Source organism: Emydura macquarii, unplaced genomic scaffold, assembly GCF_026122565.2.
Source record: "Emydura macquarii macquarii isolate MOO-44397 ecotype Brisbane River unplaced genomic scaffold, CSIRO-AGI_Emac_v2 contig_2473, whole genome shotgun sequence".
NCBI classification, from domain to species: domain Eukaryota; kingdom Metazoa; phylum Chordata; order Testudines; family Chelidae; genus Emydura; species Emydura macquarii.
This window is the reverse complement of record NW_027132610.1, coordinates 23,305,766-23,327,016: the sequence shown is the minus strand read 5'-3', so window position 1 is coordinate 23,327,016 and position 21,251 is coordinate 23,305,766. Positions and strand designations below refer to the sequence as shown.

Below are 21,251 nucleotides of genomic sequence, written 5' to 3'. Positions count from 1 at the left end.
CTTTGGGAGGGCATGGTAATAGCTGTCCTTAAGGAAGCAATTGTGAGGTCTCTGCTCAACAGTCCATCTTTTAAGGAGGACAATCTTCCTAACAAATGACTCATTTTGAACTTCCTTTTTTTGGGAAAAATTGTTAAGACTATTGCGGCAAGCAAATCTGGTAACATCTGAAGCCTATGACTTTGTTGGCCTCAGTTAACCTTGATTCCCACCTGGATACAGTATAGAAACTGCAGTAGTTTTGTTGGTCTAGCTCTGCTCTTGGAGCTGCATGAAGAACAAGCACCAAGGGTGATTTTAGTTCTGCCAGCTGCCTTCAATACCGTACCATAGACTGTGAGGCTGTGGTGATGCATCTACGTCTACAGCAGGGATAGATGACTTGGCTCCTGTGTTGCTCCATTCCTCTGTTTTTAAGACATCACAGGGTAGTACAAACCAATGTATTATTTGTCCCATGCTTCTCTCTCTCATGCGGGTCACCACAGCATTCTATTCCTCAGCTCTCTTGTGTACTCTGTCTATGAGGCCTTTGGAAGGATTAGTGAGCAAGAGTGGGCCTTGGTTTCTTCTGTATAATGACACACAACTCAATGTGTCTACTTCAGCTGACCCGGCTGGTGCAGTTCACTACTTATTCAACAGAGGAGAGCACCTGCAGGGACATGGAAAGAGGAGAAGCTTGTGAGCTCTCCTCCCCCACGCACCCACATTTGTGTAGGCCAGACACCATCTAGCCCACAGGCTGTTAAGCCTAACAATGCTGCTTGAACGTTACCATTTTCATGGCCTGACTTTTTTTGTTTTGTTTTGTGATTTTTAACCATGCTGCCTATCACTGTGATTTCCTAGTTGTCTGCATTTAATTTAACGCATGAATTAGATTTGCATCCATGATTCACATTCAGTATAAATCTGTGTGGCTAGCATTATTCTCTCAGAGACAATAGGGTACACTTCTGCTACACTCTCCAAAGATGCAGGACCACACTGTGCACGACCCTTATCCTGCTTTTCAAATGTGTATTTCCTAGTGAGCACAGTATGCTGGTGTGTTGACATCAAGATATTCCAAGTCTAATCTGGCTATTTACAATTCCAAAACAGTGGCAAGAACCGTATTTTCTTGCAAGCTGGCACACAGAGCAGGCAACATTTTGGCCTCTGCCTGGGCGAACAGATGCCAACCCCAGTTGCCAGAAGCCTAATGAAAAAATAACTGAGGCGAAAGGAGCCATTTGCTTTTACATTTTTATATCTTTACTATGATTCACATATTAACTAATTATTAAGGGTTCAAATCTTCAAGCCATACCTTGACTAGTACTTACTCAGCATGAGTATATACAAACAAACAAACAAACTAACCAACCAACCCTGAAAAAATTAAAAAACAAAAATCTGCACTGCACACGCATTTCTTCCCCGGGAGAGAGTGAAAGAATGAACTACATGTGACAGATATAAGTCATAGCGCTTAATTAACTACTGAAAGGCACTCAGATGCTACAGTGATGAGAGCAGTCGAAGAACTTATATAGAACAGTATACTCACTGAGTAGTTCTGTCAAGTTCAGTGTAAGCACAGTACTACTCAACATGAGTAAGGGCTGCAGAATTGGTCCCTAAATGTGAAAGAGGTATGTAAGAGGTTGCAACATTAAGAGTGCCTTTTCCAAGATGGATAATTATGTCACATTAAAGACTCCCCTTATCCAAGTTGGATCTTTAGGTTGGGTTCCCCACTCATGTACTATGTACCTTGATGTAACCAAGCAGAAGAGAAACATGTACAAGACTTCTGAATGTTTAAATTAAACTGTTAAAATAAAAATGCCAGAGGGACACACACTGCACATGCCTGAAAGGTATGTGCATATCATAATGATGGCAAGACCAGCAGTGGAGGGATTAAGGAAGAGGGCAAATAAAAGAGCATATTAGAGAGAAATCAACAGCACTATTATGATGGGATTGGTTTTATCAGCGTTCTTACATCTGGGTGACTTCTGCTCTTAGAATATAATACAGTGGGAAAAAAAGTCCATTACCTTTCAATTTTTCAGCCAGCAAAGTAGCTTCGTGTTCAGAATAATGCATTATTGCCGGAGGAGAGGGAGGTCGTAGTCTGTCTTCTTCCATTTTGCGCCTATGACGTTCTTCTCTGGCCAGCATTCTTTGTTTGCATTCCCATTCATAAAAGTCATCTCTTGCCTGAGCAAAATCAACATGAAGGCGACCTGAATCCTTTTTGTCTGTGCTAGATCCTAATCTCATGCGGTAACCTGAAAGCAACAAGCAGAACTGTTGCAGGGTTGTGGGTTTTTTTGGATGATCTTTTTTAGGCAGTGAGGGAAAAAAAATCAAAGTTTGCTTTTACCTAGCCACCTTGATCTCCTATCTACCATCTCCTATCAAACTTTTCGTTGTCATTTATATATACCCACACCTATGTGCTCAGCCTTTACATTTCGAAAGCACACATCACTACAATAGCTGAGCTGAAGGGATAGGCTCATGTGGCCAAATTTGGATCCAGGTTTAGAACACCCCCAGACTTGGGGGTGTTCCAGTTTGAGATTCCAAACCTTTATAAGCACAGAGATAATTTGCAAAACTGTGCAGTCACATTGGGTTTGGATTTTGAACCCCACCTAACCCTGGGAGTGTTTGGATAAAGCTTAGTTCTGGTTCAGAAGATTTGGACAAAAAGATTGAAATCCTTGAAAATCCCTGCCATAGATAAATGAGTAAATTGTGTTATAGAAATTGCCAGCACCAGAGATAATGCATTACATTGCAGCTGGACCTCAGGTTTGACCTTTCATAGTTACAAACACAATTTGCTATCAATATGGCAGGAGATATAAATATACTGTATGACCAAATTCATCCTAAGAAGGACTGCATTTACACTCAATATTTTGTCTGAAAATGGTTATAATAGAGTACACTGGTTTATGAGAATAAGAAATACTTGTTGTGGACAATGTATAAAAGGTGCTTGTTATGTGTCACCTTCAATAGTGTCTTATATATTCATAGCTGGGTCAATGCTGCACATGGTAAAACTAACAGATTATAAACTCATTAATATTGGGGCCATAGCATAATGGGGCCCTAATCTTCACTGGAACCTCTGGGTGCTAAACTAAGAAAGGTAATCTGCTGGGACAATATTGCACAGCAGCACATGCTATTCTGTTAGGATAGGTCATATTTTACTAAGAATCCTTGTGACAAGGGTCACCCCAAAAGGGTCACTATTCTTTACAAGCAGCTCCTGTCTCAGACCTGACAAACTCACTACACCTAACACATCACTTTCATGGTATCTATCCATGAAGGCTAGCATAGGAGGTCTCTACTGAAAGCTTGTAACTTATTGATACCTGTGATCATTGTGAGAGATGTGTGTACAAGTAATATTTATGGAATAATGTGACTGTATTCAAAATTATACCTTGATGGTACTGATGTAAAAGTAAGTCACCAGGGGATCTTATGTCCTGATGATGGCCTATTCAAGGTGGCAGGGGAGTTGTCACCTCTCCCTGGCTGGCCAGTTATGTAATGTATTGTCTACCCTCACCTCATCTCAGAACAGTCAATGGAAAACCATCAAAGACAACTTGCAGGAACACTAGGGGATCACCCTGTCTGTGAATAAAGACAAAAGTTTGATTCAGTATATCCCAACATGGAGACTGTGAGGAGATATCTTGTTGAGCTGTGGTGTTTCATGAAAGATTGGATCGTGCCAACCAGTTCTGCAACAGACTGAACTTTGGGGAGAAAACCTATTTTATTAGATAGGAAAGGTAACTTAATAAGTTTAGGCCTTAGTTTTGTGTTTTGTGTTGGTTTTTTTATGTTTTATGTTTTGTTTTGTATTGTAACCATTTGTTTCCATCACTCTTTCATGTTTCTAGTGGAACTTAATTCTTTCTTAAAACAAAACAAAAGGTTTATTTAAGTGATCACAAGTGCCATGTGTTATACAGGAATGGTGATTTAAGGTAAAACTGGTAAACTAGGATACGCTGCTATGGTGGGGGCGGAGGATATGGGATTTCTCCAAGTAGCCAGTGACAGGGGCTGAATATCACAGGGGAACGCTTCAAGGGGACTCAGGGACTGGGCTGTACCTCTTGTCAGGTCTGGTATAGCCCGGAGAGGAGAGCCTGAGAAACTGAAAAGCAGGTTGTGTGTTATGGAGCTAACACCAAGTCACCACAGGCAAGACTCCCTCTGGCTAACGGCAAGAGGTAACAAGATCACTCAAAGTCCTGGATACCCCGAGAACCGTCACAATCCTTTCTCAAGATAAACTTCACCGACCAAAAGAAAATCTTAAAATAAGCCACCTCATTCTAAACCAGTGCTTCAGGAGAAGTGTTAGTGAGTGCAGAAAGCTGTAAACAGCACACACAATTACATTAAACGCTGAACAATAGGTAGAATTCAACATTTTGCAGTGGGATTGTACACATACTGCCATGCCAACCCTTGCAATAGCCCCGGTCATGAGGGCCTGAGGGGATCAGCCCAAGGGGGCCTCTGGATCCTTTGCATGTTGGGTAGCTGATCTCCATGCTGGCTCCGCTGAGGCTGGCCCTAAAGTAAGTCACTCTATTCATCTATATTGATGCATTTATAAAGTTCCAATGACTGAGAACTCCTGTGTAGAGGATATGAAAAGGCAGCAGCTGTTTTTCATCCCAGAAACTTCAACAGCAGCCACTGCCTATGTGTGCCTTGAGCAGGTTTGATCCTGTCCCTCCTAGATACCACAGGATTCTAAGGCAGGCTTTGTGTTTGCAAGAGGAGCGGAAACCTGGACTTTGAATAGAGAGGGGTGAATGGTGTGACACACTGACTACATCTCTGTAGAAACTCAGGACTATCATATGTTCTGTTTGTCTGATTGTTGTTAGGGATCTGTTATTGTATGGATAAAGGGAGTTAATTAAAGAGGTTGACTGCATGTATGCAGAAAACGGGACAATGGTTTCAGATACTTAAGAGACACTGAAGGAGATTTTTGGCTTGAAGTTTTACCTCTAACACCCTTCTGAGCTCAACAGTCTAGCTTGGCAAAGGGGAGAAAGGTCCCAGCTTGCAACCACAGGGGCATCCAAGCTGAGGAAAACTAGAGTAAAAAACAGTGCTCAGGGACAGGGCAAAGAGAGACTGTTGGAGAACAGATGGGCACCCAGAACCCACAGGTTATGAGTCTGTAAGATAGGCCTACTTAAACCTTTATGTGTATAGATCAGGGGTTGGCAATCTATGGCACATGTGCCAAAGGTGGCACGCGTGAACATTTTGAGCAGCAAACCATGCCGTTCCCGGCCCCAAAGCAGGGCTGCATGGCGGCCACTCCCACGTGACAGGTGGGGGCTGGGAGGAAGAGAGGCTGAGGGGCCGGGTTGGCATGCCACTGGCCCTTGTCAGGAGCTGTGTGGTGGCTGCTCCCCTCACCCCTGCCACCGGCCAGGGCACCATTGGGCCCATGTGGGAGAAGGGCATCCACCTCAGAGGAGGGCCCAGCCAGTGCCCACCCCAGGTACACCCCCGCTGCAGCAGGGGGGAGAAGCAGAGAGCAGGAAACTGGCCCCTAGTCCCCCTCACCGCCTAACACTCTGTTCAGAGAGCTGGGCCTATGGCACATGGGAGAGGGGAGGGGAGAAGAGTTGGCACCCCCCCTTCCAAAAGGTTGCCGACCTCTGGTATGGATTGTTTTAAACTCTTCTCCTATGCTTTGCCATTTTCTCCACAGTTAGGATTAGACAATACTTGGTTTAAGAAGACTATTTGGTGTCACTGTATTCACCACTGGTCACAAGCTATTGAAAGGAAGAACCACAGGTACTCAAACCCACCCAGACCCGTTGGGGGTAAGGACTCTCAGGCTGCTGTAGCCAAGAACTGGTCTGAGAGTGGGAGAATGGTGTGATGTCACTCCAGGGAGGCAGAGGTCTGAGGCCTGCTACAAGCGAGGGGTGCACTCAGAGAAGCGAGAGAAGAGGTCTGAGGTGCAGCTAGTTCTGTAACGGTGACAAATGTCACCCAAATCAATCGACTCCCAATATGTGTTTCTCAACTAACTAATTTTGTAAACCCAAAGAACCTTATCAGTAGCATTTGAGGGACACTGCTAGAGTACCCAAGGTCATGAGACTAAACTTAGATCTCCCAGCTGTGTTGTGTTTTTCACTTTGTATGACCATGTACCTGCTCTCACTCTGCTCTGCTTGTCCCCTGTGTTGTTACGAGCAGATAGGGTATTGAAACATGTAAGAATCTTGCTCTTTAAACCTTGTAGGGATTAAGATTCTTACATATCTCCAGACTCTGCCCATTTACAAGAACAAAGGAGTAAAGTGAGAGAGCTGGTATAAAAGTGGTTGCACCATATCCAGTGAAAACCTTAATATGCACGAGGGAAGCTGAATTTTATCAAAGCAGATAGAAAGGAAGGTACGGTCTGAGAACAGCACAGGAAGCCAGGATTTGGTGATCCTAGATTTGGTGTTCTTGGCAAGAGAATTTTCAAAGGGCCTTTTTAGGGCAGCCAGTTTTGAGTCCTCAAAAACTGGAAACTTTCAAAGTGGCATTAGGTCATCCATGAATAACTGAAAATCAGATTGAACCTTTGGCCGCTCCAGCTGCGCTGGGCAACCAGCCAAAGGGTTTTCATAAGCATCCATGTCATAATGTCAAAACTAGTCCCCCTGTTTCAAAATGTCACAACCACCTTCTTTAGGCACAGCCAATCAAGGCACTTGAGCGGTGTTCAAGTGTACTATTGGGACAGTACAATGACCTCCCCGGTACCTGGACTGACAGAAAAAAATCAAGATAGGTGGCTGGCTAGCATGACCATATGCTGGGTGGTGCATGTGTCTGTCAGACTCTGCTTTGTTTATGGAGCCCCCTGCAAATCAGCCAGCTCCTGGAGGGGCCATGAATTTCACTTGCCCAACTATTGCCCACCTAGGTGCTTGGAACTGTAGTTAGCACTAACTGATGTGTCATTTTAAATTTCTGTTTTTCATACACTGACAAAGGAAGGGATTCTGGCCACTTTCCAGGAACCTAACTTTAAAGGAGCAGCAGCAGGCAAAATCAATTACTATGCTGTAAAAATAAAACCCAGCCTTTCCATATTACATCTCTCATATATGCTCCAAGACTGATCTTTTGTGATTGGGTCCTGCAGACTAGGGACCTGGCCAGTGAATGCCCTGAACACAGGGAGTCACACATTTGGACTCAGATGTCCGAAAGAGAGGGCCCAGGGGTATGAGTACACAGCGGGAGATTAAAAAGGACAGTACACATTGCCTGGGTACTCAGCACTGGGCAGAAACTGCCACTGGGACACATTAGCATATATAAATTCATATTCAAGGTGTTGGCCATAATTTTGAAAGCTCTCCACAAGGCCGACCCTAGCAACCTAAGATGCTGTCCCACTTTGTGTCCATGATCACTTAGAGTTTCAGGAGCTATGGAACCATCCCAGCCACAAGGGATCCCAGCCACAACAGATCAGGGCAGGAAGCAGAACTTCCTCATCAGCTGGCCATGGCTATGTGGAAGTCACTTCCATAACAAATCAGAATGACAGCGAACTGCACAACCTTCAGAGCAGATTGTACGCTTTTTCAATTTAGCGGTCCTGCCGTCAAAACCCAACATAATCCCCCCCTCTCCCCCCAACATCCATTTGGAGTTAGAGAGGAAAGAACTAGTAATTAGACTACTTAATGGATTTCATAATTGCATAAGGTACTATGGAACTAAGCATGGAATTAGAGAGATTAGATTAGATTGGATAGACAGATAAAACAGATTAAACAGAGTAACTCATCATTATCAAAGGCCTGGTTTTTCCCTCATATAAGAGGTATACTGGAGTTATAATAAATTATACCTTCAATTTGTAGGTCTCTTTTGTATATTATATGCTTGGGAAATTGCTTTAACCGTGTGTTTTTCTTCTACAATTTCTGAATTCATTATGTTGCAAAACACTATAAAGACCAGTTAGAAAAATATAGTAATTCAGTACAATTAAAACGTGCCTGTAGTGCATGATCTATCTTCTTTGTAGTGATGGAATATAGTCACGGCCCGGAGTTTATTGCAGAATTCTATGGAAATCAGGGCTGACAGCACAAATTAGCTGAGTGCGGCAGCAATGCTCACCTGTTTCTTTTTTCCTATTCCTCAATTCCAACCCACTGTCCCTTCTTTAATGTGGCTGGAGACACTAGGTAAAAAAGTCTCTGCCAGAGGAACAAAAGGAACAAAGAAAGGGTAAGATGAGGAGAGAGAAGAATATGGAGATAGGGCGGATGGGAAAACAAAAGAAAGTAGAGGTGGAGAGTAAAGAGGAGAGTTGTAAAAGTAGCAGTAAAAAGGAAGAGTGAAGAGAGAGGAAGGGGGAAGGATGGAACAAAAAGTGAAGGGGATAGTCAGGAAAGAGAGAGGCATGGGAGCTTGGAAATAAACCTGCAGAGAAGGAAGGGAGAGAGGGAGCAGAAAGGGAGTTTAACTTCCACCTCTGCTGTCTTTTCTGACTGTCCCCTACGTATAGCAAATTGTCAAAAAGAAACTGGCAAAATAGGACGTAATATATTGCATATATAATAATCAGCAGATATCATGTTTCAGCATTTAAGGCAATCTCTGACTAATAGGGGTTAGGAGGAAACTTTCTTTGGGGTCAAGTTATCTCACATCTGCCTCCTGTATGATTCCTGTAACCATCCTCTGAAGGATCTGGTGTTGGCCACTGTCAGAGACAGGATACTGGGACTAGCTGGTCTTTGATTCTGATCTAGCATGACAGTTTCCATTTTTCTATGATCTTCCCTTGCACCTCCCTCACTCTTTTCACTGTGTTGATTGTTTTTCTGGGTTATGTCCAATTTAGACCCTCATCCCAAAAATCACAAAGCAACCATGACTCACTCATATTGTGAGCAGTGGGTGCTCAACACCTCTCTAGATGAGTTGCTGCAGATTGGAACCTGGGCTTTGTTTCATTTGTCTGTAAAGTGCCACACAAACTATACTGATGAAGAAATAATAAATGAACATACACATATAATAATCAGAGAGGGGAAGGAGGAAAGATGAAACAGGAGTAGGATGGGAAAAGGAGAAGGGGACAGGAGTGAAGGAATGGGTAAGGAAAGGAAGGAGGGAAGGAAGAGATGAAGTTTTGGGGAAACTAACAAAGGCTTTAAAATTTCCTAAAAAAATGATTTTACCTTCCTGGGCTCCAAAGACAGGGAACTGAACAATTTTCTCTTTTAAAAGAAAAAGCAGCTGCCTCTTTTTTGTAAAATAAATAGTGGGTTTTTTTCTAAGTCACAATTTAACCTTCAGCCAAGTTTAAAGGCATGAAACTTGATTTTTGTTTTCAAAACAGGTAGTTGGAGATCTTGAGGAACATACACCACACTATAGTGGGTCAGATTTTGACTCCTTTACTCACGAGGGTTATTACTTTATTGCACAGCTATTTCCATCAAAGTCAATTGGACGTTTTGTGGAGAAAAGTGTCACTCTGTATGAGTAAAGGTATCAGAATCTGACCTATAATGTGCATATGAAGGTAGAATCCTTTTAGGCCATGCTGCAGAATGTATAAAAATATGCCAGTGAAATTGTCAGACCTGTCACAGAAACTGGCACTGAAGTACTGCAACAATCCTGGCCCAGTGCCCTCCACTCCCCCACAACCTGTGAGCAAATACCATATAAACCTTCATAAAACCGAAAATAAAACTGCATTCCAGGAAACTGCACTGAATTCCAGAATCTGCTGAATTGTCATGGGATGGTGGGAAATTGCTTCAGGGTAGGCAAAATTCACAGAATCACACACTAATCTTGGCAGGCACAGGAAAATGTGGAATTGCACCCTTGCCATTCCTAGCCAAAGCTGTTGAGCTCAAGCAACACTTGCTGAGATAAAGGCTAAGAAAATAAGCAAACATTAGCATCACAAAATACAAATGAGAAGCACAGAAAATCCATTAAGGAATGTAAAGTACCAGAAAGGTAAATGGCTTTATCAACCATGAACTCCTCTGCAAAACGAATGTGACAAAAATTCTTCTTGCTTTTCCGAATAGCTGTAATATCTCCACACTGTTCAAAGACTTCCTGGATAATTTCCTCAGTAGCATTTTCTGGTAAACCTCCAACAAACACAGTCTTACACCCAGGAGGTCTCTCTCTTGTGGAAGGTGGTGGAAGATCTAAGTAAAAACAAAAATCACACTGGAACACAAGGCTTTGTCTTTTTATCTATTCATCCAAATCATCCCCATAATCACTTTTATGCAACAAAAATTATTCTGAATAGTAATTTGTTTGGGAGGGGGTGGGGTTGGAGAACAATTAAATATTTTAGGGATTGGCCAAAACTGGATCCCTGAATTGGCACTTTTTCCAATTTTGGTTGATGGTTTCAGAGTCAAATCCCTGCCATTGTGATTTGCGCTCCAGGTCAGATCCAGAACCCAAAAGGGGTCTATTTTCCAGCTTGGATTCAGTTGAAATCCCACAAGAAAAGTTTATGATATTTTGGATCAGAGGAACCTTAGTATAGATATGACCTCAGACACAAACCCTAAACTCTAGTGAGTGTCTGAACTCAGCCACTTTGGCTCATCTTGAAATTTTTACATAATCCTCACTCAAATCACTGAGTGACGAAAATCAGGCCACATTTATTTAGGTGCCTGTAGTGTATATGGACAGAAGATCCTAACTTCAGGCACTCAGGTTTGAAGATGTTACCCAGTCTTAGCATAATTTCATTTCTCTTTTGTAATACAGAAGCATAGCAAACAGCAAAACAAAGTGGGAAACACGATGAAATGACAACATGATGAAAACCCTCTGCCGGTTATCTACTTTGTCTTGTTGCCAGATAATAGAACAGAGGCCAGAGCAGAGGAAGGATAACCTCACAGCGCACAGAGTACTCACTTGGCTGTGAAACACCACAGGATGAAGTGACTTAAAAAAAAATAATAATCATTTGCATTTAAATGAGCAAACTTAAATTTTTGGAGGCTGTATAAAAGATAGAGTGTATATTGCCATAACGTCTCACCTTGTTTATATGTAGATTACTAGAGCATTTTTCTGAAAATACCAGTTACAAGCCAACATTGATTAATATGAATTAGTTATTTGGCACTCAGATATATTGAGGGAGGTTAGAATTTTCATTTTTTTTTTTTTTTTGAAACCCAGTCTGTTTAATTAAACATTGGTCTAAGTACAGCAGAAACACAAAGCAAAATACTATTTGCTTCACCTTCTTTTTTTCCATCATGCTGGTGAAAAGTGCTGATTGAGAGCTCTAGGAATCAAAGTCTCCTGATTTAGTTGCAAGATTCTCCCTTTCCCTTAAGTAGACGCTCAGTGGGAAGAGTCTGTCTTTCATTTGCACAGCCCATGCAAGGGCCAGGGCAAATTCCAGTACCTGTACTCAAGGAAGCATAGGAACTGCTCCCCAGGGCAAACATGGTACTCTACAAGAGCAGGGAGATGGAGCTATAGACCTGCCCTCCCTACATGTCAGGTCGCACAACTGGCCACCAGTTTGGGGTGATTATGCCATATTCCATGACATTCCTTCTGTACCCTGAGGAATTCCCAAGTGCTCTCTGTGGGCAGCTCAGCGCAGCACCACCTACCACCACCACTTACTACAGCCGATGGTCAATTGGCCCAATCTACCCCAGAGAAAGTACACCATGAGTGACTGTTCTACATGCTTCCCAGTATTACCTTATCAACACACCTTCCCCACAACTTAGAGGAAACACCTCTAGGGAGTGAAGTAATAGGTGATTCTTTATGCTCATTCTGACTCAAGTCTCTGTTCTGAGACTGTCAACAACAGTGCCCCATTTGTGGTGGTAGTTTTGTGATGTGGACACCTGATCATAGAGCACAAACTCAGTTCATACAGGCCGGTGAATAACCATTAAACAGTAACAATTTTCCAACACTACAGACTTGGGCTGGATTTGAATTAGTAACATAGAAATGAAAATGAAATGCAGAGGGGAACGTCTTATTAAAACTAACAGACTTCCAGCCTCCTTCAGCTTTGTTGACTTAATCCACTTTCTTTTCTTACAAAATGCATTCCCATGTTTGCTCTTCTATTTGCAAAGATGAATGAACATGCTCTAGTGTTCTACCACACTTCATGCATGCAACAGTTAAATACAATTTGGTTGGAAACATTTTAGCTACCAACACGTCCAAAATGATTAAATTTATTAAATCAGTACTATTTCTTGCATACATGCCACTGTGGTTCCTTTAGTATTTATAAAGAATATGTGTTCAAATATTGTTCAGCACTTAGAAACATTTCATGCGAAATAATGATAAGAAAACAAGGTTGCCGCACATTCTTTCATCAGACCCACTTACTTGGATTTGGAGGGAAGAGTGTACAGCTTTTGCAGTGAATTATTTCTTTGACTACAGAAACATCTGCTGGTGGTGGCGGCGGTACTAACCCCATGCCTGGTATCATTGGGTTAATTGGAGCTATTCCAGTCATCATGCTGAGGCTTGGATCAAAGCCTGGTACACAGATTGAATCTGTAAATATATAACATAAAATCTTGGCTTATAAATCTTGAAACTACTTCTTATTTCTATTTTCCTGCACGGACTGTTTTGCTCTAGGCTTTTTTCCTATGTATCATAGTATATACTATATAAAAAAAGGAGGTGGCGGGGAAGATGGAGAAGGCTACATTTCAGCGAGCTAGCCCACTGAAAACAAATTAAAACTATGCATAAAGGGGGAAATGTTATATAATTTAAAATATTAATATAACCGAGTGCAACACATTATATTAAAGTGTAAAACCATGCACCATAAAGCTATTATCTGGAATGCAATTTTCTGTTTCATAATGCCACTGTGTTGTTTACACTGCCTTCTGACTCAGAATATGGGAAGAATATCATTTAGGATTGATATGCCCTCTATATCTAATTGTCAGTTTTAATAAAACGTAGCCTTCTCACATAAGTGACCTTGATTTATGAATGTTTTGGAAAAAGCTCCACTTCTAAGTGTGTTTTATATAAGTCTGGTTAGACAAGACTTCCAAGTGTTTTTTCTTGGAAACTAAAGTTGCCACTGAACCTAATAAGGTCTTATTTGAAGCTGAGAATTAGTTCATTCTCAAGCTGGTATTTAGATGGCTTAGTAAATTCTCTTAAACACACTTATTATTAAATACATAAAAATATCCCCCTTAAGTAAATCCATATGAAATGCATAGTTGGCTGTCATTGACCCCTCCCCATATCTCTTTGCCAAACTTTACATACATATTGTTTAAATCTGAAATTGAGTTGGATTTTATAGAATCAGAGCTGTGGCATCCTGAATTAGAACAAGCAGATGTTTTAGATGAACATGAAGTCCATTTTTTAAATTCTCCTTTGTTAGAAACATGGGTTTTGGTTCCTTGAGGCACAATAAATAAAACATTTTGAGGGACTGATCTCTTTGTTGGCACCACACTCCTGCTATTTGATGTCATCAATTATTTAAAAGAAAAGTGAATTACTTGGGTTTTCCACAGGTTTTCTGCAGAGCTTTTTGGATAGCAACTGAGAAGTATTTAATGATACATGCAAATTCAGGGGTTAATTCAGCAGCCTGGGAATTTGTTTTGAACAAAGAGAGAAACAGCCTCTTTTTTGTGGGCACAAATTGGCAAATTTGAACTATATCCTGTTATGAGGCAGAATGATGATTGGTCTATGCATAGGCCCAAGAACCAGGAATGCCTCAGTTGTAATCCTTGGTCTGCCCCTGACATGCTGTGTGGCCTGGGCAAGGGTATTAACTTCTGTGCAGCTCAGTTTCTGCATTTGTAAGACAAGAATAATAATACTTAGCTACCTGCAAGCATTAACTCAAGTGTGTTTAGCACTTGGTAGGCGGAAAGCATGCTACGAGGGCTAAATATGATCACTGTATTATTATTCACTGAAATATCAGTTATCCCCTTTTACCAAATGCATGTAACAAAAAATAAAATGTGCTGGCTGCAAATTGCTATGCCAGGAGAAATACTCTCCAGTTCCACCACACACGCCCCATGTTGCACTGACCATGTTCTGCTTTCAAGCCATTCTGTTTCATAGCGAGTGCACAGCAAGCAAGAATTTGCTCTAGGCTTTCTGAAGGCTAGTATTAATGGAAACTCATGATATTATATTACTTTTTTTTCTAATAAGTGGGCCTTATGAAAAAAGGATTTGCTCTGGGTATGATTTTTTTCTTTTTTCTTTCTTGTAATATAGAGGTATGTGCATTGCTTCCAGATTATGCTGCGAAACTTAGAGGCTGCCATTTATTTCATGGAGGCAATGGCTGCTATATTAAACATTCATGTTTTGTGAGTGCTGTGAGATAAACTCATAGGTGAAAGGGCAGGATGCAATTCATAAAATTCCGTAGGCTATTCTAATTTGCTCACTCCCTTTTTTGAAAGTCACACTTCAACAGTCACAGCAGGCCATGATCTCCCGCAGCTAGCCTGCTGTGGATGATAGCCCATCCGTACAACTTGCTACCAGACGTGCCCGGATAGTTCCAACACAAACAAAAAGTAACATCGCGTAGTACTGTATGTGATATGTTCTATCACGTTACACCCAGATACATAACTATGTACGGTATCCACAGCACGAATGCAATATTCTGAAATAGGGGTGGGGCAGATGGAAATGTGCAAGAAGCAGGGAATCAGGCAAAGTTCTCCATGCAGCTTACACATCTCTCAGAGGCTTTCTAGAAGCCAGTGGAAAACACTACCATCTGGTTTTACTCATGTATGATTTATAAAGGATGCCTGGGGTCAATATTTCTGTAATATACTTCAACATGCCCTGGCGTCCCTGGTAGGTGCACGTGACGAGAGAGAGGCATAGTCAGGAACTCCTGAATTCTAATTTCACTTCTCACAGGGCCTGATCCAAAGCAAAATGAAGTTAATGAAAGACTCTTTCAATAGGCTTTGGATCAGGTCCACAATGACTTTCTCTATGGCTTTGGGCAAGTCATTTAACTTCTGAGGTTCAGCTTCCCTAGCTGTTAAATTGAGAATGAAATGCCTGCATGCCTCACAGAGGTTTTGTGGAGATGCATTAGTTATGTTTGTAAAGTACACTGAAGATGAAAACCATCATATGAATGCTGGGAGTTATTACAATGGATTGCAGTGCTGCAAATGTTTCCCAATCACGACATCTGCATATATTTGACTGTGAATCAGGGTCTTATAGCCAACCCCCCTGCAACTTCCAACAGAAAATCAGTGGACATGACATAATACAGTACACTGTGCTATGCTTATGTTTCACATATACAGTAACGGCAAGTAGTTGTTTTATCATTCTTTTTTAGTTGTCTTAGTTTCATTATACATGGTGAACAACTTGCGGATATAACAAGTTCATAATTTACTCACAAAATAAGACTTTGACATTTTACTTTCCTTTTGGATGTTCTACTTTGTTTTGCTGGCCTACCACCCCAATCCTCTTTAAGAGATACACAGTGTCTCTTTCTCACATGGGTTGCAGTATATCTTTGTCCATAATAATGGAAGGTTTCCCAGACATTAGGTTTTGCCTTTCTATTTCCCACTAGATTAAGGTCACCCTACCAATCTATCTATTACCAGATAGGAATGTTTTTCTTCTTTAGTTTAACATTCTGTTTCACTCCCATCTGAACAGGTTACTACAAATTAGACCTTTTCAAAATATGAATAATCAAGGACAGTATCATGGAGATAATGAGTTCTTCAAAGTTCTTCAATCTTACAGCATTTCTTCAGTCTTTCCTGGATTCACCTTCAGCCATATGAACTTCATACAGCTGGTAATCTTGACCAGGCTCTTGGACAGCTTGGTAGTGTTTGCATCTAGCAATATGATGACGAGTGCTACCTGTGTATTGATGACAGCTCTCTGTAAAACTCCACAGGTGAAAGTTCTGGGGGCTGTAAGCCCAGTGCCCACATTGATTCTGTGGGTGCAGTTTGAAAGGAATGAATGAAGTCAGCTAAGTATAGTGTTACTTAGTTCTGCCACAGCTCTGATAGAATGCAGCATCCTTCCATGTTTAACCATAGCAGTGTTGCAGAAGAGTCCAGCAACACAAATTTGGATATATAGCCCTTGTCTATGGGCAGGAAAAGATCATCCATTAGTGCTGCCAGTGTGGTCTGTTTCATATCCAGGCATGGTGCCCATTTTGGATAGGTCCAGGATATTAGAGATATCTAGGTGGAGGTGGAAATGAAGCTTGCTGAGCTTTTCAATTAGCTTGTTCAGTCTTCAGAGGCAGACATATTTATAAGACTATATGGAATGGTAAAGAAAAGGAGAAATAACCCAGAACATATATCTGTAGTTGGCAGATGTATTTTGATACATAATCATCTGGATATTACAGTCATGGTATGCTACAAATGCCACACAAAGGTAAACTATACATATCACTATGTCATCCATATAAAAGGCCGAGATGTTCCAGTTCAGATTTTTATTATTTTAAAAAATATTTTTAAAGGGATATAGATAGTCATACAGAGATACAAACAGTTTTTGAAGTGTTGAAATTATAATTATTAACATTAACAATGTCATATAAATATGAATTTAACAATGTGAATTACAAAAATAGACACGAAGAGATATATTAAATACGTTCATGAAAATGACTAAATCAAGTTAAGAATGTGCAAACACATTATCCTTAACTTCAAACTCATGTGAACATTGCAGATAAGCACTGAACATTATCGTGTCTGGGTCTACATGCACAGTGTTGGTTTAGTAGTCACCCTGAACAGTAATATTTTTAGGTCCACATTCTGCCTATGTATGGCAAAACAAGAGTAACTTCCTGATTCATCTAGTAAGTGATCTGCAAGACAGAACAATGAAACCTTTTTAAGAATAAGCAGAAGAGTTATATAAAAAATGGAGCTTAAAGAGACAGAAGAAAATTTTTCTTCCCATACTCTTAAAGCAGCTCTGAAAAACTCACTTTTTCTATAAGGAGATGCAGAGACAAAAACCGAACACATTAAATCTTAAGCTCTGAAAAAAGGAGCAGAAAAATAAAATCCTTTTGAAAGAACTACTCTCTAATATGATGCACAGTGTGGGGCAACCCCATTTACAATTGTTAGGGTGTGAGCCATTGCATTTTCCCGTTCTGTGTCGGCTTTCTGTCCTTTCCTGCCAACTGTTGCTGTCCAAGTGGTCTTTGGCTCTGCCAAGTTAAATTGTTGCTTCAATAACAAGGGCTCATAATTCTGCCATCTGTGATTTTGGGGGAAGTGCTCAATCCGCAACATCGTGCCACTTCTTTTCTGCCAGTCGTTGCAATGCTGCGCTATAGCCAGTTAAGGGCATCTTGTTTCTTAAGGATGTAACTGTGTTCTTCTGTTGCTAATTCTAGCTACTTGATGTGCCATTCATTCTACTTGCCCCTGCCAACTGCTTTTCTGGTGTTTTATAATAGCTGCCAAGATATATATTTGTTTCATTAATAAGGGCCTCCACTGGGATCAACACTAATTTGTCTGTGTGGACATGCCTGCTTGGAGGGGTTCTTGCCTTGATTGTGCTTGTGCCTGCAGCACTTTGATATGTTATACTTATCCCTTACGTGCATGTCAGTTTGAAAACAGTTAAATAGCCTTTTCTGTTGCCCCAAAATGACGAGCAACCCAATTAGGGAAGTGGTTACTGGCAAGCACAGTAACGGTAATGATAATTTTACACCTAAGAAAAATATTCTACCTTTGCTATAGAAAAAAAACAAAAACATAAATCCAGATCCAGCAATCTGGTTGCAAAACAACATGTACTGTGGTTATTAGCAGGGTGTAGGCAGCAGCTGGTAGTAAATACAGTGGGATGCTCATAGACTTCATCTCACAGGCTAAGATAATGCCCCTGCGCAAAGCTCATTATATTCATGCTTTTGCAGGGGGAAAAAAAGGAGGTTGTTACTGGTAGAGGGGGAAGTTCTGGAACCAAGAAATCTGATAATACAATGCAGCCACCATTGTTGATTACTCTGAAAATTAATGTTGAATCAATTTCTGAAAATGAAAATTGGAGTTGTCCTGGAAAAAGGCAAGTAGAACATTGTCTCTGCTACTGCTCAAGTAACAGCAGATTTTGGCTGTGCGATTCATCGTGTGATAATGGTGGAGAATCCTAGAGTCACTTCCTTTTAGCACTGAACAAGAAGCTTATTAGAGTAAGAAAAACTATATTATCCCTAAAATTTCCTTGCGTATATTTCACTGTACAGCTTCTATTAAAAACTTTCCCCGTCATTCATACAGTCTGGTTAATAGGCATATCCTTCTATCAGCCCCCCATTTTTGGTATAAGCAAGTAAACATGAAATTTACCACACTTATAGATCCAGATGAATTGCCAGTTTCTGTGCATCCACATCTTGGCATCTTTTGGCCTTGAGGAGGGTTTTAATTCACTTAGATTATCAAACCCCATAGCTGCAGTAGTAGGCTTCTGATAAGTATATTTAGGATTTTTCTCGAAAGGACTATCTCCCTTCATTAACGAAGTACTACCAGTGCCATTGAATCACATGGCAATTGTTTTCATTGGGTCACATAACAGTTCCAGGATCTTGCTGTGCAGCTATGTTCAATGATAACAGAGGGCATTTTCCAATATATTTCCTCATCCAATTTTTAATTGGTATGGGGTTTCCTGGAAAACTTCCAGAGGTATTCCAATTAATAAAGAAAAAAACCCTTAAAACTCTTAAATTTGGTAGCTCTCAGGCTCACATCTTTTAAGCAGAGCCACTCAGGACAAAGATTTCTCTCTAAGGCTGGCAGCACAGCTCTGATCTGTTGACAGATAATCAGGTGAACCAGGTTTACTCCAAGTGATTGATGCGGGGCTTGCCCTATACCACACAAGAGATAATATGATGTCTTTTCACTGTTGGATTCCCTTAGCAAACTATGCTGTCTCTACCAGTCCATTCCTCAATGGAAACTGGAAATAAAATGCCTGAAATCATACTGTACCCCTAAAGCTTAGATCTTACAGCTGGCAAACTGTGGGCCATTGTCAGTGACTACTATTTCTTCCAGTAATGCTAAATGCTAAAATGAGAACAAATGTCTTTTAACTTTTCTGCGAACAGCCTATGGTTACCAGATGGGGATGCCTTTTCTCCATCCACTACTAGTGCTATCTTTTTATTAGGTTATTTAAATAATGTTGTGGGTATGAGAAGTTCTCAGTGTTGTGTCTTTCTGATTCTGTGTCTTTGCAAGTTCCTCTTCCGTTGATGTTTACAAAATATGTCAAGCCCCACAAGCCTGAAACATGCACTCACCAGTAGAAGATAAGGAGAGACTTGTACATGACTGTTATGTGGATGAGACATTTGATTATATGGTTGTCTTTGCTCGTTGTTTATGTCTACATCCAGTCTTTTCACTTGCAAAACACAATTGAAAATGGCACTACTCCTGTTTTTTTAATGTAGATCTCAGTCTTACATAAACTCCACAGCAAAGTGCAATCATTCAAAAGCTTTAAATACATGCCTTTGATATACATTTAAAAACACAAGAACATCCCCTTTGGAAAGCTAAGAGTTTAAGCTGTATTAGCAAGAAGAGCTTAAACAAGAAATAAGACTGGCTTTCTTTTTCTTCATTATGCATTGTCAATGGTGACAACATTGTTAAAGCACTTCAGGAAGTGGCTTTGCCCATGTGGTGTGCTTTGCACAGTAGCTCAATCTTTTAGTTCATGTGTTTCTGGAAGGTGAATGGCAAGAACAGACCATGATTGCAACTGACAAGAATATTGCGGATCTTTTCCTCCGAGACTTTGGACACTCTGTTTAGCTAACAGGAAGGAAAAAACCCACAATCCATAACCCCGAAACCACGCACCTGACCCAGGATGTGTCTATTCGGTGTAACACTTTATTGAACATTAAAAGTTATGAAGGAGTTTGGCTTAGAAACTACTCCTGGTCGTGCAATCAAACTTCCTCACTTCAGTGGAACATAGTTACAGTAGGACCCTACAGCAAGTTCTACATCTTTAGCTCATTTGCAAGTGCAGGATGTAACACATCTTTTGTATCAGTCTCGTTAAGTCATATGATACCATTTTTGAGGCCTCCTGAATGTTGAATTTTTTTGCAAGAATAACATGTCAATAACAAGTATATATGAAGCAGAAAGATGATAACCTGGCCACAATTTGGATCAGAAAATGTTTGACTGGTTACAGGGTGATGCCACATTAAGCAGCTGATCAAATTTACCAGCTTGCCACACTAGTGGATCCTTGATTCAAGTCTTTGTAGCATCCATATGGCTTGAGAGGAGATACACATGTAACATGACACAGGAAGGACAGAAAAACAACTGCCATGACAAGTTGTTCTTTAGACTCTTTTATTTCCACTTTCTTGCTCTACTTAATACTGCCCAACAGTGGCGGTGGGAGCAATTATCTGGTTGCATAACTTGCAAACATTGATCTCTACTGTAAGTGTGCACAGACTGATTCCATGCAAACCTGGCAGCAAGCTAGACAAACCATTCCTTTCATGGTGTGCTTCCACCTTGTGTAGAGCCCTCCTGAAAGTCTCTTCTTGTCCCATCCAGCAGGAAGAAGGTTCAGCAAAATGGGTTGCTCTCGTCTGGCTGCCTCCCACTCTGCTTCTTTAACGAGAGTTGGGCAGGAACAGGCAAAGGAAGCCCATAAAACTCCCTCTTGTGCGGTAAACAGAGAAAAGTGCAAAGAACAAGGAAAGTGAAACAAAGGTTGGAGGACCAGTTCAGGTGCTGGAAGACATCAGGAAAATGGCCATTTTCTGAATTTATGCAGCATCCTGACTAAGGTCAATTGTTTGGCTTCATAACTGCTTTAAACACGTTACTGTGCCTATTGTTTATCAGACCAGCACTCAGAAACTCTGGTTAAACATTTGGGGCCTGTCTACACTACAGTTTGAATTGAATAAGGCAAAGCTAGATACAGATGTGCACCTTGCTACTAGTGTGGCTGCACAGTGTCTCAAACCAGGGACAAAACCCACATTTTTTAAAAACTAGTTTGTAATAGAA

At 40.9% G+C, this 21,251-nt stretch overlaps 1 protein-coding gene across 6 annotated transcripts in view; it reads right to left on the bottom strand.

Annotated features, from left to right (window-relative positions):
* ENOX1 (ecto-NOX disulfide-thiol exchanger 1) overlaps positions 1–21,251 on the bottom strand; it is a 453,288-nt gene that overhangs the window by 120,470 nt on the left and 311,567 nt on the right. For all 6 annotated transcript variants that reach the window (XM_067563159.1, XM_067563161.1, XM_067563160.1 and 3 more), the window contains 3 exons: positions 12,487–12,660; positions 10,077–10,283; positions 2,052–2,285 (listed from right to left, as the gene is read on the bottom strand). In XM_067563159.1, the coding sequence (XP_067419260.1) occupies positions 2,052–2,285; positions 10,077–10,283; positions 12,487–12,660 (615 nt within the window). The remainder of the gene's footprint in view (positions 1–2,051; positions 2,286–10,076; positions 10,284–12,486; positions 12,661–21,251) is intronic.